The 18608-nt window shown below is 39.4% G+C and overlaps 1 protein-coding gene across 1 annotated transcript; it reads left to right on the top strand.

Moving 5' to 3' along the window:
• The first annotated feature begins 1009 nt into the window (after positions 1-1009).
• Positions 1010-16953, top strand: SLC40A1 (solute carrier family 40 member 1). The gene is made up of 8 exons (XM_069860847.1): positions 1010-1055; positions 1153-1220; positions 5057-5216; positions 6054-6169; positions 6504-6630; positions 9896-10138; positions 12002-12667; positions 13749-16953. The coding sequence occupies exons 1-8, from the start codon at positions 1025-1027 to the stop codon at positions 14066-14068; spliced, it is 1731 nt and encodes a 576-aa protein (XP_069716948.1). The 5' UTR covers positions 1010-1024; the 3' UTR covers positions 14069-16953.
• The last annotated feature ends 1655 nt before the right edge of the window (positions 16954-18608 follow it).

Raw genomic sequence — 18608 nt, 5'->3', positions numbered from 1 at the left:
ACAGATTATTGCTCTATTACATCAGGCGGTTGCTTCTGGCTTGGCCTACATACTCAGGGGGAAGAAGTCCAAACCAAAAGCAATTTTACACATATACGAGGTAACTTGGCAGTACTACACATCAGAAAAAATATTTCAGCCCTGGCAACCAAGAGCAGTTGTTATGTATTCTGAAGCGCGAGGACAGGCGCTTCTCAATCATTTTCGTAGTATCCTGAAAAGAGCCACCCCATTGTACACTCTGGCTGGGTACACACTGTCCTAGAGTGGTTTGGGTGGGTAGGGACCTCCAGGTTCCCAGCACGGACACCTCCCACCAGAGCAGGCTGCCCGCGGTCCGTACAGCCCGGCCTGGAGCCCTCCCGGATGGGGCAGCCACAGCTTCCCCAGGCAACCGGGCCAACCTGAGGAATTTCCTCCTCGTGGTGGTTTCGGTACGTCGTGGTGTTTGGTTTTTGGTTTTGTTTTTTTTTTTTTGAAAGCTCTGATTTGGGAGCAGCGCTCTTTGCAGGCTTCGCAGCCGCAGCGCTACAACAGTCCGTGCTTCTCTCACAGCCCCGCATTCTCGCTGGATTTGAACCTTCGAGAATTTCCCACTGCTTAAAGCAGGAAAAGCCGCGGAAATCGCGACCGCCTCCGGCCCGGAGCCCGCGGGCGGGAGCCTCGCGAAGGGGCGGGGCCTCGCGAAGGGGGGGGCCGTGCGGGGGAAGCCGTGCGGGGGGGCGTGGCCACGTGGGGCTCCCCGCCGTGCGGAGGGGGCGGTGCGGGGGTGGGGGGATGTGAGCAGCGCGCGGGGGGCGTGCTCGGGGGGGCGTGGCCTCACGGGGCGGGGCGCCGCGCGCGGCTTGAGGGGGCGGTTCCCGCCACCGGTACAAAGCGCCGTGCCCGGCGCGCCCCCACGCTCTCGCAGCCGGGCGTGCGGCGCTCGGTCCTTCGCGGCCCCTACGGCTCCAGCTTTCCGACTTCAGCCACAGTGCTGGCTAAGTCGGGGCCGGTGCGGCGCGGCGGCAGGGCTCGGCTCGGCATGGCGCGAGGCGCGGAGCGGCGCCGCTGCGGTCAGTGCGGGGTCCCGGGGCGCCGGGCGCCCGGCGCTCGGCTCGGCTCGGCTCGGCTCCGCCCCGCCCTAGCCTCTGTCTCTTCTCTCCCATTTAGGGTCCGCGGCCTCCTACTTAACCTCCGCGAAGTTCCTGCTGTACCTGGGGCACGCGCTGTCCACCTGGGTGAGTGCGGCGCCGCGGCCCCAACGAGCGCCGGGGCAGGCGGGGGCTCCTCTCCGCGCTGCGCTTGGCCCTGGGGAGACTTCGATGTTTGACACGGACCCATCGCTGCCTGTGCGGGTGGTGACGGGAGGTGTTTCTTTCTGTCACAACGTGTGCCTTCTGAAATGCTTTCTTTTTGTACTGAAGTAATATAGAACGCCAGTTTTTACTCAGTTGACAGGTACTGAAAACATCTTAAGATAGACCCTAACAACGGTTGCTCCAGTTCTATTTTATATAATAACATTAAGAATATATCTGTTTCTTAGTGCAATCGTAAGTCTTCATCCAAATGGCTTGGTTTGAAAGAAGACAAAGGCTTCCCCCCTGCTAATATTCCCTGCTTTATCTTTAGTCCTGGATTTGGACTGGTTTAATGTGTGCTTTGGGTAGCATTAACAAATGGCTGATATACAACACTGTGTGCCTAACTCGGGCAGCTCCTTGCTTTCACTAAAACAAAAGGTCAAACTTATGTTTCCACTAATGGACGAAGGTTTGGAGGGGTTATCAGCTGCTTTTTTTTAAACAAGTACAATATTTTAGTAATTATTAATGTTATTGAAGGAGCTTGGTGATGATGTTTCTCTTTAGTTCAGTGTTTTTCAGAGATCAGGGTTGTTACCAGCAGCATTTTTTGTCAGTAATGCCCACAAAGTGCCAAACTGGCAATTTGGCTGACCCTGCTTCAAAGGTTGGCATGGGGACCACCCTGAGTGCCTGAGTAAAGGTGACAAAGCAGAGTTTGAAAACAATGTTGCATACTAAAAGAAACACTAAGATGCAAGATGTCTATTCCTGTGTTTGGCAATATTAACAGGATACTCCCTTTTCCAGTGTGTTTTCTTTTGTGATGAAAATCATGACTCAAAAAACCCCAACCATCCCTACTGAAACAGAAATAGAGCCTTATTCTGACAGAACAGGATGCAGGGCTGTACTTCTTTTATCTCCTAAGCTTTAGTGCTCTTGTAGTCAGAATGTTTTTGCTACTGGGAACAATAAGCACTTTAATCTTCAGAACTCAAAGTAGTATGTTGTCTGTGTTCTAAAATGGCAATGCCCACAATACACAACCTGATATTGAGAGAACTAATTGGTTTTTGTGTTACTAAGCCATTCCCAAATACAGAGAGAAGCTGTAAATGATTAAACACGTCACATCTCCACAAATGTTCAGATTTGAACAAAGTCTAGACTATGTCTTAGGATCTTGTTCAGTAAATCATTTGGCTGTGTGCTTGGCCTTGATGATCTTACCAGACTGGACTGGAGTCTCAGACTCCTGCACTTGCTGTTGTCTTTGATTCATTGCTGTCTCACTCAATGTTAAATGCATGAACTGGGTTCCTTGTTGGTGCCAGGCCTAATGCTTGATGGCCCTAGAGAGTAGGTAGTAGCCTGGCTACTGCTTAAGTTGAGGGCTTCGGTGCTGAGATCTTCAGTCTGAGAGGACTATAAGGATAATTATGACAGAAGTGCAAGAACCGTCTTTAAAAAGATGGTGAGGCTAAACTGTACTTATTTAAGAGTTGAAATGTACAATTTGAGACATTTTAAAGTGGGATTAAGTATGTATGATCAAGGCTTTGTCCGTTTCTGAAGGCAATATGTTTAAATTTCAGTAGATAGCTTGAAATTACATATCTGCTTCACATCTCTAAATCACTAATGCTGTTCTGCGATACTATTTTATTTTACTTGCTTTTCATGGTTTTTATTTCTTATAAAAGACTCATAATTGCAGATTTGAACAGCTTTAGTCACCCCTCAAAATGTGTGCGTGAATTGGGCTGATCAAAATATTCTTAGTATATGTGTTGGATAAAGTTGAACAGAGTTCACAAGCTCCTTAAATGAATTGTATAGCAAAATTATGGTCTCACTGTAATCTAAGGAATCTTCCTGTGAGTTTCAAGTGAGATCAGGATTTTTCACTCTGACAATAGTGGCTGCCACTGACTTTCACATATTTTGATCTTATTTTAAAATGACTTTTTCAACTTGTCAGAATTTGGTTACTGAAACATCTCTGCATAAAAAAAAAGAAACCCAAACTTCTATTAGGATATTTTAGTGTGGAAGTATGTTCTGGCTCATTTTTCTAGCTTAATAAAGCGTTACCCAGGCTAATCAAAACTTAGTTTTTCCACATGCATGTGTTTTAAGTGAAATCCAGTAAAGAGGTTCCTTGGATCATATTAAGTTTAAATGAATGATAGACTTGGGACATTATATCCCTGTGTTTTCATTGCTGTAATACTTTCTATATTATTCTACTAACTGTGGAATAGAAGTGTAACGTTTTACAGGAGATGTTAGGTGTCTCTGGAGAGTTAAAATTGGTTTATGATATATGGGAGGACACATGTAAGCCAGATATGTGCATATTTGCATTTTTTCATTGATTTTGTTAAGAAAACTCAATACCCAGAGTTTTTTCTTTAACAGCATAAAATTTTCTTATGTGATTGGGATGTAATTATTTATCTGGCTGTGGTTAAGGAAACAAATATGAATGTTTACACATTGTGATGTTTGAAGAAACCTCTTTCAGAGAACTTCAGTAATGTTAATATGAATTCCTTTGTGTGCCTATGCTACATTTAAGACTTTACTCAAATTCCAGTTATTTTGACCCTCCAAGCAGCATGCTTTTATGTCTCTCCTGGTTCTGTGTTGTATATGTCAGATTTGGCAGACTGCTTTTTAGAAGTGCTTTTGTTACACCTTCTCCTGCCCTTTTGAATATTTGAAGTCCTTAGAAATTTGTACTATTTGATGTATCACATAGCAATTGCTTATTTTAGATAAGGCAGCAGAATAAGTTTCATGTTTTGTTTACAAGAGACTAACATTAGGGACCCTTATTAAACAGTGTGCCCTAGAATAGTATGAATGATTTCTACTTCTCTGCTTTGCCAGTTTGATAGCAAAAGTAAGTGTTCTGAATACTATGAAGATTACTTCACTGGAACATGTTTAGCATTTTGGGCTTCTTTTTTATAGCTGCCTTAAGTGGTGTTACAATGTGAAAAGGTTGAACTAGCAGTAGGCTAACTAGATTGAATTAGCAATGGGCTTACAAGTAGCTCTGTTATTCTGCCTCTAGGTAATGTGCTGATGCTTAACATTATTAAAAAGAGCTGAAGTCCATTGATTCCAGAAGCTTCAGTTAATATTCAGGAATTCACCTTCCTTGATTTAGCCATGTCTATACCAAATTGCAGTATGATTTGCTTTGACCTGACTGGCTCCTGTTTTTCAAAGCAGCATTTAAGCTTTAATCATCTAAGAACAACCTCTGTTTTGAAAAAATATTTAAACAGTGTCTGTAATCAATAAATCTGCTGCTAATATTTGACCTGTGCTTGGCAATCTTTGTAAGCTTACTGGGGTTTTTGGATGCGACTGGTAACAGACTTTGTCCTGTAATATTATAATGGAAAATACCTGGAATTTTTTATGTGATATTCCAAGCTGCAATGTTGTACTTGATCGGGACAGATGATCTTGGTGATACTGAGATAAAATCAATACTGATGGGTTGTTGTCAAAAAGAAAAAAAAAGCCAACCCCCAAAATAAAAAGTCCCCACCACCCTAAGCCTTAAAAAACAAAACAGAAAAACAAAACAAAAAAACCCCAACTAAACAAAAAGGCCTCTACACCCTACCCCTGCATGTACAGCAAACCTTTATTTTACAGGTTTGGTCAAAGTATTAGTAACATAGTAAGCTTGTGTGCTTCCAAAGTAAAAATAGTAATGTTGTTTGTGTACTCTGTTACTTTTAAAGGGAGATCGTATGTGGCATTTTGCTGTGTCTGTATTCCTGGTTGAACTTTATGGAAACAGCTTACTCCTGACTGCAGTCTATGGACTGGTTGTGGCGGGATCAGTTCTTCTCCTGGGAGCCATTATTGGAGACTGGGTGGACAAGAACTCCAGGCTCAAAGGTTAGATGCCTAGAGCAGGTTATTTACTTAAGGATGGATCAAATTAATGTAAAAAGATTAAGTTGTTAAGTCAATTCTGAGAATAGGGCTTGCTCAGGTTTTTTATTAGGAAGGGTAGTGTTTGAGTAGTAATGATTATACAAAGATAGTGTCTAAAGATAGGGAAAATAGTTTTGTGTTGTGGTGTGTCCACTAAGGCTAAACCTCTACAGTATGTGCAGAAATGCAAAAGGTAAAAAGCACTTAACTGTAAAGACTACAGACCAAGTTCTTTACAGCTTAATATGAAAATACACTCATGTAATTTGTTGTCTTCTGTCTGGATACAAACATATTCCACTTAAGTGTAAATGCACACTGCATTTGCATTATACGTATGTAAAATAAATGCTCTAGTCTGTTTTATAAATAACATGACATCAAGTTCTTCATAAACATTTTTGCTTTCCAAGAGTTTACAAAATAGCATCACTTCCATGGTGTATTGAAGGTTAATTTTAGAGACTCAAGCCAAGTCTTGGTTTTATGCCATTAAAAATAGTGTCATTGTTTAAATTGGTGCAATTTGGCTTTTGATTGGGAAAATATGTACTTGAGCTGTGGATTATGAACTCTGAATTATTAAGAGCTATGAAGTTACATCAGACATTGATTTGTTTCTTTGAGACAATGGAAAAATTAAAAATCTAATATGAAGTATAGTTTTACCACTTATATTTTTGGGGGAGAATAGGAAAATAAAAATATTCAGAGAATCTATGCATGTTCCTTAATTATAACCAACTTAAGCTCATTCTTACATTCATAACTGTTGCTTTTTGTTTTGATTTACAACAGTGGCCCAGACATCCTTGATTGTACAGAATGCATCTGTCATCCTGTGTGGTATTATTCTGATGATTGTCTTCTTGTTTAAGGCACAGCTTTTGACCTTATACCATGGATGGCTTCTTGTGAGTGCTTCAACTTATTAATAAGTAATTACCTTCCGAAGAAACTTTGGGGAGTATGGGAGACAGATGAATTGGTTTTCTTTCTCACAAGTCTGTTTAGATGTTCCTGTGAGCTAAAACTGGCAAATGAAACTTTGAGCTAGTTGGGTAAACAGAGATGATTGTTTTCTGTCAGGAATTGTAAAGTAGACTTGATCTTGTTTTGTCTGGAGAATAACACTAAAATGTATGGATTCAAATGTAAAAGTGTCTTTTCTGGTTGTACAGGGTAGGAATAGAGATATCCTTTCATCAATTTTCTCATCTTAACTTTTTTTCCCCCCTATTTCTCTAGACGGTGTGCTATATCCTGGTTATCACAATAGCAAATATTGCCAATTTGGCCAGCACTGCCACAGCGATAACAATTCAGAGGGACTGGATTGTTGTGGTTGCAGGGGAAGACAGAAGCAAACTGGCAGGTGAAATATGTTGCCTTTATAATATCTTCAAGATCTTACTTTCCGAACTTCATTTTCAACTAGTTTTAGAGGTCACCACATCTTTGAGTTACAGATATTATGAGAAAACAGCAGGTAAAAAGGGCAGCTTTTATTTTCCTCCTCCCTGCTCTGGGCTACACTTACTGAGATTAGAGATCACTGTTTGTGATTACAATTCAGTTAGGCATCCCTAAAGTTGTTTTATCCTCCTTTTAGTACTACTGCAGCTTTGTCAGAAAACTTTATTCTTGCTGAACAAATAAACATGCACCAGGCTCTTAAATCAAATAACCAATGTTTAATAGAAAAGCTATTTAACTTGCAGGCACCTAAAGCCAAATGTTGCAATACTTAATTTTTAGGTCCCTGGAATGAAACAGAAAACTGCTGGGTAACTAGGCTCCTCACATAGGGATCAAAGAGAGGTACATGAGAATGAAATCCAGAACAGTAAAGTAGGTGAATCCAGGAAATTACCGGTTGGAAATACTGTACATACAGATACATTTGAAACCATGCACTTCTGTAGCATTAAACATCTAACTTGGAGCTGTGAATGCTTTTCTTCAGCTGGAACTGAAAGCTCTGTGTTCTTTGGCATATAATACCTTTTGTATTAGATTACAGACTTAATCTTTTTTCACCTGCTAAATGTTTTTTCTTTTCCCCTCTTTCTTGTACAGTGACATGGCGTTATTAGGAGAGAGAATGAATTCTGATTCAAATCCTACTGCAGCTGGGTGGTCATGACATTACTTGTATATGAGAAGTTATTTGGGATCCTGGATGCATCCCAGTATGCATTGAACCTGACTCCCCTTTGCTGGGGGCATACTTCTAGCCACAAGGCTATTCCCACCAGGGGTCGTATGATTGATCTTTGGCTGTGCTGTTGCTCTGATTGTAACGGTGTGGGAAGCAGCATTTTTTGCTATGAACTTGAGCAGGCTGTATGGGCTCTGAGTCAACCCTTCAAGGGGACTTAAGCCTGACATATAGAGGAATTGATACTGAAGTGCAGATAAAGCACAGAGCAACTTAACTTTGTCAAGGTATAGATCGCTAAAGTAGCTCTGGGACTAAAGTTTTAAGTCTGACAGTTCGGGAGGTTAGATACCTCAGGCCTAGACAGTATTTCAGTTTCTGGAGTCTAGTTTTGTATGAAGCTGCCTAAATTGCCCATAAAATTTACATGCCAGAGTCCTTTAAAAGATTCAAATCCTATATTGCAGATTTATTCTTGATGTTTATTGCAACTGAAGGAGTCCTATTTCCCCATCTCATCCAGGAGAGGCTAGTTCTTAATCAGATGCATGAGAAGTGTCTTGCTTTCATTTCCCAGTAGGCAAATTTCTCACCACAGGCTTATTTTGACCTTGCAGTGCCTTTCTAGGTCATGCCTTTTGTAGAGTAGCAGTACAGATGCACTTTATACATGTGAATCACAAGTAGAAAAATATCCCCTGTCTGTAAAAGCCTTAAAGTTCCAATGATTCTCATTAATCTTTTTTCTTGTGTCAGATCTTAAGCAAATCACCTCCCCAATCCTTGTAATACTTACTACACAGGAGATAAGGTACAGACCACACCTGCGTAGAACTGCTCCGTGGGAGGCAGTTCTCCATCTCTACTGCTTCATCATCTTGGTCAGAATTGTGTGACCACTTATAACCTGTATTGAAAAATCAGGCAAGAGGTTACTCTAAATTCTCATGCAACTCTATTTAAAAAACGCACCACCCCCCCAATGGCCCCCCCCATGAACAACTCCCCCAAGAAACGACCAGCCCCACCCCCCAAAAAAGCAGCCCCCCCCCCCCCCAAAAAAAAACCCCACTGAACTAAGCACCTTACTTTGATAGATCTGTTGAAAGGATCTCTCCTAGACTGAATAGGGTTGTATGTTTAAACATAATCTAACTTGGAGGCTGTTGAAATTCCTTAACTCAAAATTAAACTCCAGCATTGTTTTCACAGCAAATGCTGTCATCCATCTCTGCACTGTTACATTTCCTCAAAGAGGAGCCTTAATTAAATTAGTAGAATAGGAAAATAAATTGCCTTGGCTTCCCCTTATTCATTGTCTTTTTTTTTTTTTTCCATTTACTCTTACTTTGTACCTTGCCTGAGTAGAAATATTAGCCTACCTCCAATAAGTCAAAACCACAAAGCTTAGTTCTTTGAATTTCTAAAGCCAAATGTTATGCAAGTATCTTAACTTATTTTAATTAATCATAGTTAATGCTGAGTTGACTTTGTATTCTAAATAGAATAACCTAAAACTTTATTGGAATGCAAGGAGTAGTTCTCTACAGATTCAGAAAAGCAGCTTCATACTGGCATATTGCTTCACTTGCCCTTCAAAAGCTCTAATTTCATGATAGGACTCTAAAATGGATTTGAAATGTATTTGTAATCAGCCTGAAGCCCTGATTTGCAAGACTATTGAGGGACTTTCAGGATTGAAATGGTGACGCCATTAACTGGAAACTTCCAGGAGCCCAAGGATGTAATGACTCTAAAGTGGATGAGACTGGGGAGGGCAAGAGATCCCCTGCCAGATAAAGGAATATACGATCATGTGGAGAATGAAAGAAACATCAAAGTGTGGAGCAGAAAGGAGTGAGGACTTTGCTCAGTAAGATCTGAGAATGCCTACAACTGACATCAACTAGTGTGACTCGATAAGGAAATTTAAAGCCGTTTCAAAGGTCTGCTGTTATGATGGGTATATGGTCACTGGTTATTAGAAGTAAATGGATGAGATTAAAAAATATACGGTCCAGTATTGGGAGATAGTAGTTAAAATTATCCTTACAGGAAAGATTTCTACCATACAAGATTTCTGTTAATGTCTGGAGTTGCGCATGCTAAGTTTGAGTGTTAGAGAGGCCTAGGGGTCTATAATGTCACTAGGGTGTAGGGGTAATCTCATCTCTTGATTAGCAGTTTTACCTGCAGGAATACACTTCTGCTGTATATACAACCTGGAAGACCTCAAGCAAGCAAAACCTGTGGGAGTAGGCATTTGGCTTACAAATACCTTGGTTGATCACAGTAAATTTAAACATTGGAATGCTAAGGGTGCATCTGCTTAGCATTCTTGTTCCTTCTGGAATCACTTACAGCTGGAAAAAGACTTCTTAGCTTGATGCATATACATCTGCAATCCTCAGTTATGTTAGCATATATCTCATTCTAACTGTTAAGCAATTACTTCATATCTTCAAATCATTTCTGACAGATATGAATGCCACTATAAGAAGAATTGATCAGTTGACCAATATCTTGGCCCCAATGGCAGTTGGTCAGATAATGACATTTGGCTCCCCAATGATTGGCTGTGGATTCATTTCTGGCTGGAACCTGATGTCAATGTGTGTGGAATATCTGCTGCTCTGGAAGGTTTATCAGAAAACCCCTACTCTGGCTCTGAAATCTGCAAAAGTTGAAGAATCAGAACTGAAACAGCTGAATGTAAAGAAAGGTATTGAAAACACAAGTCATTGTTTAAATTCACAGTATATTCACTGTATCTGAAAAACTGAAGTGTTGATTTGTCTTCTACAGACATTGCTTTGAGCCTACTCTTAGCTTGAAGGTTTTAGGTATAGATAACGGAGACTAATCTAAATAACAATACTTTGCAGCTATTTGAGGAATCCCATAAAATGCAGCCAAAGAAGGAGTTCTATCCTTTTAACAGAGCACAGACTTACTCTAAAGGACTAATTATTTAGGGCTGATTGTAAGGAATGCTCCTATCCATCTATACCACAGCTAATAATCTGACAAAACCCTTTGGTCCATAGTGTTTACAAGCAAAACAGCCTGTGTAGGACTCTTTCTTGCAAAGTCATCTCTGCTTATGCATAGTACTTGCAGGCTTTCAGGAGGCTGTAGAATGGATGGTAATACCTCAGTGAGTCCCACATGCTGCAGGAAACGGTGGAGAAAAATAATCTACTTTGAACTTCTACTCTACTTCCTTGGCCAAGCTCAAAAATGGGAATTTGCAGTGCAGATGGCTATGATGATAATCAACCTTAAAATTGGTATTAACGTTACTTTAGACATTTTTAATATCAAAAATTAAAGTTTTCACAAGCACTCTTTGTTATGGAGTATCTGAAACATCAAAAACTGGAATACAAAACTTAAACATTTTCTAGTTTTCAATGCAGCAGTATGTGAATACTTCTGAAAGCTTAATATGGGGTCCCAGCTACATGTTGTCTGTTTGTTTTTTTTTTTTTTTTTTAAAAAGATAAACAATGCCTGTTTTCTCTTTAAAAGCTGTCTAGCAATCTTTTCATTGCTCAATATGTAGGGAGATAGGATGCTGTTGTTAAAAGTGCTGAAAAGACTCATCTTCCCAGCCAGAAGAATAATTTTGGCAATTGGTGGTCCAGTGAGCTATTGGGCTAAGCTGATGGCACCCTAGGATAGGGGAGCAAGAAAGAGAGTGTAGAAAGGTCTATAGCTTTGGAACTGGCTCTTGAATGCTCCTCAAGAATGAAGCATTTGGCAAATGTTGATATGTAGGCAATCTCTTAATCTTTGCCATTGCAGTATTCTAATTTCGGTAGAAGACTTGCATTTTGAAAAGTTGCATTTGAAAAGAAATACTTTCTCATTTGCTGTTTGTGGAGTTTCTCAGACATGACAGGAAGAAAACACTACTTGGGCATCTTGTAAGAACTGCTTGTTCTTATAGTTTCTGTCTGCATTATGAATCTAAATGCTAAATACTGCTGTGAGGCTTTCTGTTTGTGCGAGTTTTTTTGTTTGTTTATTGTTGTTTGTGAGCAGTGGACGTGACTCTCTCCTATATTAGAGTGAAAATGGAGTTGTAGAAAAGCATGGTCTGATATTAAGTCAAGTTTTGAAAGCTTTTGACTTTGGTAGGCTTCAACAAGCTTCTCTGCCTTGGCTTTTCTGCCATGACAATGAGATGTTGACAGATGTTTAAGTATTCCCTACTTCCTGTGGTCAGTGCATTTAAACATACAAAGCTAAGTTAAAATGCCAGCTAACATTGGCACTCATTTCTTTCTGGAAATGGAGTATTCAGTCACAAGCTTATTGAAAAGAAGCAGAATATGCTTTGTCCTACCACAGCTTTAATAAGCAGGTGTTCAAATTGATAGGGATGAACTTTACATGATATTAATGCACAGTCTGGGTGTAAGGGCACTTTAAAACATTTAAGTAATCAGAGGAAGGTTGAGTGCAGAATTTAACCGATGCACTTCTGCAGCAGTGAACTTACTGCTGACAATTGTCCTGCAGTTTACACTCTGCACTTCCCAGGCAGGAGTGTATCTAACAGCTACATTTTTGTTTACAGAGACTGACGTGAAACCCTCTGAAGGAGTGCAGTTAATTGTTGAGAAAGATGTAACTGGCTTTGAGCCCCAACAGGAGAAGGAAATCAGCTGCACTGCCCGGATTGCTGAGCCTTTTACCACGTTTCGTGATGGATGGGTTGCATACTACAACCAGCCAGTGTTTCTTGCAGGCATGGGTCTTGCATTTCTGTATATGACTGTTCTAGGCTTTGATTGTATTACTACAGGCTATGCATACACTCAGGGTCTGAGTGGCTCTCTGCTGAGCCTTCTAATGGGTGCTTCGGCAGTCACTGGAATCATGGGAACAGTAGCTTTCACTTGGCTTCGTCGCAAGTGTGGCCTGGTTCGCACAGGCCTTATTTCTGGAGTTGCTCAGTTTTCTTGCCTGGTCTTATGTGCCATTTCTGTGTTCATGCCTGGAAGTCCTATGGATTTAACTGTCTCCCCGTTTGCTGACATCAGTGCCAGGCTGTTTGAAAGTGAACCGTTGCCTACTATAGCATCTCCAGAAGATAAGTCTGAGATGGTTTTTGCAACTGGAATGCCCAGCTTGTTTAACGGGTCTACTATTCCTGCTAACAGTGACCCAGAGATGAGTCCTGAGCCTGTGCCTTTAATCTCTGTTAGTTTCCTGTTTGCAGGAGTCATTGCTGCTAGAGTTGGTAAGTATTATATCTTCTAAAATTGAATCTATTACAGCTTTTAATTCCAGAAATTGCAGTGCCCACTAACTAAATACAAATTTGTGTTTAGATTTGTAGGCTACAGTTGAAGTGTTATATCACATTTCTAAGGCTAATTCATTACATTTCATATAAAAATCAAATGATCTTGTGATAGTATTGCCAGTGCAGAGAATGCAGTACTAATTTCTTGCGTATCCTGTATCTCACTAACAGGAGAAAAGTTGCCACACTTGGAGATGAATGTAACTTGTTTTTTGTAATGCTCATCTCTAAATTATCTTCCTTCACAACCAAATAATACTCTTTGTTAATAGGTAACAGAACTAAACATGTCTTCTGTGAGAACTTTCAAACTTGGCAGTTTCCAAAATTAATCCATTAATGAAATAAATTGTCTAACCTTTAAACTTGTAACCAGCAAGGGAATTTGGAACAGAGCTTTGTTTTGGATGATGGTTTTTGAGGAATTACTGGTTAGCTTAGTATTAGTATCTGTCAACAGAGGAGGCAAATACACAAATGTAATGAGCAGTAATTCTCATCCGCAGAATTTTTGTACTGTTAATTTCTGCAGCCTTTGCTGAATATCAAACAAGAAAGCTAGATTCACATATATTAAGTTTCTTTGCAAGAAGCTTAAAACTGAATCATTAATGGATTAAAACAGAAGCTAGTGTTAACTGACTTTTAAATTATGCATAGTTTAAAATGTGTTGGTTTGGGTTTTTTTGCAAACACCTTTTATAAAACTTAGAAACTGTAGCTAGTATCAATGTTCCAGAAATAGCTGTGAGCCAGCTATTTAAATAAGGAACAAATGAGCAAAACCATGTTAATGTGTCAGGTTGTGTGTATTGTTTTAGGTAATATTAGTAAAGGGAAGGTAAATTGCTCTTGACTGTCAGTATGAAATCCTTTCTAGTCTGACAAGCAGCTAGCTTGTCCTGCGCATTTTTGGCAGAAGTGAGTGTTTGCAAATATTAATTGTGCCAATAATGAAAACTTACCATGAGAAGCCTAGTTGTTTGGATAACTTTTTTTTTCCCCCTCTCCATAGGCCTTTGGTCCTTTGATTTGACTGTCACACAGTTGCTCCAAGAAAATGTGGTAGAATCTGAAAGAGGCATCATAAACGGTGTCCAAAACTCCATGAATTATCTTCTTGATTTGCTGCACTTCATCATGGTCATCTTGGCCCCAAACCCTGAATCTTTTGGCTTATTGGTGCTTATTTCTGTGTCTTTTGTTGCAATGGGCCACACAATGTACTTCAGATTTGCTCAAAAAAGCCTGGGAAAACAGCTTTTTGTTTGTTGCACTCCTGATCCCAAAGCTGTCTGTGACAGTTCACCACCTGGTAATACAACTACTGTCTGAAAGGATCCACTTCTCTTACTAACTTGCTACACAAATATGGCTAAACATATATACTACCTTTTGTGACCCTGCCTAAGGTGTTTCTCTAGAGTTGAATGCATAACATAGCTGTTACAGAATGCTGTCCTAAGAGAGCTAAAATTTGTCTTATAGTGACCCTGTAAAAATTTTTGTTTTGGTGGAGGACAGCCTGGTTGGATCTTGATAGCTGATATTTCAAAGGAACCTCAAAAGTCATACAACTAGTATTCGATCACAGAAATAATGTTGAATTTCTGTTGCTGACCCAGTTGATACTGTTTAGTGGTTATACACACCCAATTTGTTCATGAATTCTGAACAATTCTTGTGCTTATTGAACAAAACAGGAAAGGGGTTTTAGTTGCTTCAGGATAACTTGATATATAGTGTTTGGTTCTGTGGGTTTGCTGTTTCTATTACATGAACAGTTCTGCTCCCCTATCTTTTCAGACTGCTATAAACATCCTTCTTGGTTTCCTGAAGCAGACTTTTAAGTTCAGATGTTTTCCCAAAATACCTTTTTAGTATTTTATCTGTTTTGGTTTAACTTTACAGAAACACTCTTGTAATTTTTTTGCATGTTTCCTTACAAATTAGATGAGTGCTAGGTACAAGATATTGTATTACACTGTTGCACTTCATAAAGTAAAACATAGTTTCATTTTAGCAGACCTATTGATGGAATATTATGAAGCATGGCTTTTTTTTTTTTTACTTGCAGATGGTGGGTCTGGTCAGATTTGATGTAGCAGAAAGTGCTAAGGTCAGGAGTACTGGTACAAAAAGAAGGTTTTGCCTCAGAATACAAGCAGCTTTAGTTTATTTTCAAATGCTGTTGCTTTTAGAAACCCTATTAAACCCTTATATGTTGAAAAATTACTTGTATTCCAGGCAAAAGTAAAAAAAAAAGTGGATTACTTGCATTTATCTTTTTTACATGTATGTGAATTTTGAATTAGTTGATTCTAAAATACCGCTAAAACAGTAAGAAACTGGACTGTGGCTCTCTAAAGAAACTTCAAAGCAATGAAGAATGATATAGCCCTCTGATTTTCAACAAGTTCTTGCATTTTTTTCACTCTGTGCAAGTACTAACACATTAACTATATGTGCACGTCTGTGGAAACTACTCTATGCACTTTGCTTTCTCAGTAGAGTTGAACCCAGTGGTGTTCTGAGTTTTCCTATGGCATGATAGTATGACTTCTAAACTTAAATCTTTGTAAAATGTTTGCAAAATAAGTAGTATGCAAAAGCATTCGTCAGTAACTTGTGAAAAGTATCCTCTAAAACTTGGAAGGTTTTTAATTTTAGGTACTGTCCTTCAAACAGTTGTCTGTTACCAGATTTCAGCCCTGCAATGTAAGTGTGTGAACTCCATTGAAGTTAAAGGCATTAAACTAGGGCTGAATCTAAGCCATTCATGTTAAAATTTGTAATGATTATATTGTATGTCAAACTAAATAGAATGTAAAAAAACCCAAAGAAACCCATAAACCTCTATTGAATTTTGTCTCAGATCCAGTATTTTGTAAAAGGTGTGAAAGTGAATGAATGGGAATCCTATATACAACCAATGCACCTGTAGCCCTCAGTATTGCATAACTGAATGTAACAATTTTTCTCCTCTAATGGACCAAAACTGATCTATATTGCTACCTTACTGAAAGTTTCTCAGGGATGTTTTCACTAGATTTATAAATGTTTATACTTTGACCACGCTTTTGGGTGGGGTTTTTTGATACAATAAAATAGAGTAGTTTTAAAATTTGTGACGCAGTCCTGAGTAACTTTTAAGGAAAAGGGAATTTTACCATCAGCAGAATTTAAAAGTCAGAAGACAATAAAACTTACCTAGATTTGTAGAGTAAATATGTCCAAAGGATAGTCTATATGAGTATGCTAGTAAATAAAATACCTCTGATTTGCCAAATACATTCTTATGTGTATCTAATCTAAATTTGGACCAGACTTTAATACTGCTTAGTATAAATAAAGGTAGCCCAAATATTACTGATTACCTCTATACTGCACTTTGAACATCTGAATGCCACTGTATGTATTGGTCTTCCTGGCCATCAGGGAAACGCCTGAAAGAGCAGCTTCTTGTGGCCTGCTTAAAGCCTGCAGAGCCCAGCGTGCCTAAATCTTAGTGTTGTAGCACTAAGCACCAGGTATCCTAGAGAGGATGTACTTCTGAAGTCTGGAGAGCTCCAGAAACCTAACAGAGCTGGGAGCATACCATGTTCCCATCTGTCCCCAAGTATTTTTTTTGTCAAGGGCAATGTAGTCTTATTTGAGTTGAGCAGCAATTTGTTTTGTAAATAGTTCCACTGGATAGCACAGTCTGGATCTCAAGCCAAAAAAGTAGTAATAGGAGTGTATTTTGTGCACATAATGTTGCTAGGATTCGTATGTGCAGATATGTAGCTGGAAGGCAAGACAATCTCAAAAGAAAAAGGAAAGGTGGATGGTAGCTTTAAGAGGAAAAAGGAGGTCTAATTTGGAAATCCAGTATGTATTGATCTGAGTTGAATGGCAAAGAAAATGTGTGCTGCTTGAGCACAACACATATGCATATGTCTAGGAAGTATGCAGACACCTGTACTGATTAGTGCTTTGAAGCAATGTGGAGCCTGAAGTCTTTCTTAGCAGGACTTACATTAAGTGAGCATTTTTTGGCCTTGTATTTATTTATTATTTTTAAGTGTGTCCAATTTGGATGAAAACTGCCCTTAAAATGTACACACTAGAAATCAATCTTAACAGAATAGTATATTTTATTTTACAACCTTATGCTGGACATGGTATTGATTTATGTATTACTATTGTTAAAACTAATGAATAAATTTGTGTAAAACCCCCTTTTGTTCTGTATTATTCAGTTTGTGAGCATCTCTGCATACTGTATCTAACATGGATCCTGTAACTGAAGGTTTTCCATAGTGATGGGATGGAAACTACTGTGAAGCACAAAGAGTATTGAGGAGGGAAGCATACTGCAAGTGTTAGAAGACTTTCAGTGACCCTATAGCTCTGTCTCTAGTGAATTGATTTTTATTTACTGTACACAGTGGTAACTGAAGATGCAGTACATGAAGCTGTGGTCTTACAACTTCAGCCCAGGACTAGCACTGGTGATACAGCTGAGTAACTTAAAACAAATGACTTCACTTTCCTAGTCATCTTTTTAGCCTATTGAGGTTTGAGATGATGGCTGCCTGTAGCACCAACCTGTAGGCGTGAACACTAGCTAGTGGTCACAAATAAATGTGACACTGGTATCAGACTGATTGGTAGTCTGATTTTTATATTAAGTACTTTGAGTATTTTATACAGGTCTGCTTCTTGCTACATGTATTTAAGGTGTGTTTGCCTGATGAGTTGATCTTTGAAAGGATGCTGTGCTCTTTCTCCAGGATTTCCTTGAGCTGTTTTCACTTTGAACTAGAGGTTTTCTTAGAAAAATAACTATATGGGTTCTCTTTGGTTATGTTATTACTGTGTTATTCCATTATGGGAATTAGAATTGCTCTTCCTAAATAATTAGTTATTCCCATATGGTAATTAGAATGTGGTGAGTTAAAACTACAGGCTTTGTTGTATGTACTGGAACTGGTGGCATTAGGGCAAGGAGCTACCAAAGTGTAAGTGTTAAAGTCAGATTACCAATTTCGTGTTTTAGGAATGCTTACCTCCTTCACTGCCGCTTACAGACATAAAGAAGTGTTAGAATATTGATTTGAAAATGTAGTTGTGTTAACAACCCCCCCCTGCCCTCCCTGTTATGAAGAAAGAGTTGTGAATAGTATTGTGTAGTATGCTTAATGGATAAAGAACACTTATTTTGACTGAAGAAGGCCTTTCACAATTTACCATTCAGTGGTTTTTACTGTTCTCTACTCAGATGTTCACAATTAGAAGGTCTGAGTTTTCTAAGACCCTCTGAAATTCAATACTCAGCAACCAAAGATAGAATGATTGAAGATGCCTACCACCCTTTACTTGCCTGTTGCACTACTTTGCTTACTAGGTAGCTGAGATATTGACCCTGCCTGTGGAAGGCGATGTGTATTACATATTTTATTATTTTTCTCTGAAATATTTGTTTTTATTTTCAAAAGAGTTTTCTTAAACTGAGTGCTGATGATACAGGTATTGAATCTTGAAAAAGGATAGTGAACTCAGTCCCTTCAATTGAAACTATATGGCCTCAAGCTCCGCCAGGGGAGATTTAGGCTGGATATTAGGAAAAAATTTTTCACAGAAAGGGTCATTGGGCACTGGAAAAGGCTACCCAGGGAGGTGGTTGAGTCCCGTTCCCTGGAGGTGTTTAAGGCACGGGTGGACGAGGTGCTAAGGGGCATGGTTTAGTGTGTGATAGGAATGGTTGGACTCGATGATCTGGTGGGTCTCTTCCAACCTGGTTATTCTATGATTCTATTTTGTTTCTTTCATGAGAAAACTGTGTCTTAGAAATCCCCAAAATAGGTTCATATCTAGCATTTTAAAAATACTG

This window comes from Phaenicophaeus curvirostris, chromosome 7, assembly GCF_032191515.1.
Source record: "Phaenicophaeus curvirostris isolate KB17595 chromosome 7, BPBGC_Pcur_1.0, whole genome shotgun sequence".
NCBI lineage: Eukaryota > Metazoa > Chordata > Aves > Cuculiformes > Cuculidae > Phaenicophaeus > Phaenicophaeus curvirostris.
This window is presented reverse-complemented; position numbering and strand designations above follow the sequence as displayed.

Excerpts from the sequence above, each read along its gene's own strand:
- SLC40A1 (XM_069860847.1), top strand. The coding sequence starts at position 1,025 with ATGGCGCGAGGCGCGGAGCGGCGCCGCTGCG. Across the intron at positions 6,631-9,895 it reads AGACAGAAGCAAACTGGCAG|ATATGAATGCCACTATAAGA; the intron begins GTGAAATATGTT and ends CATTTCTGACAG. Across the intron at positions 10,139-12,001 it reads ACAGCTGAATGTAAAGAAAG|AGACTGACGTGAAACCCTCT; the intron begins GTATTGAAAACA and ends TTTTGTTTACAG.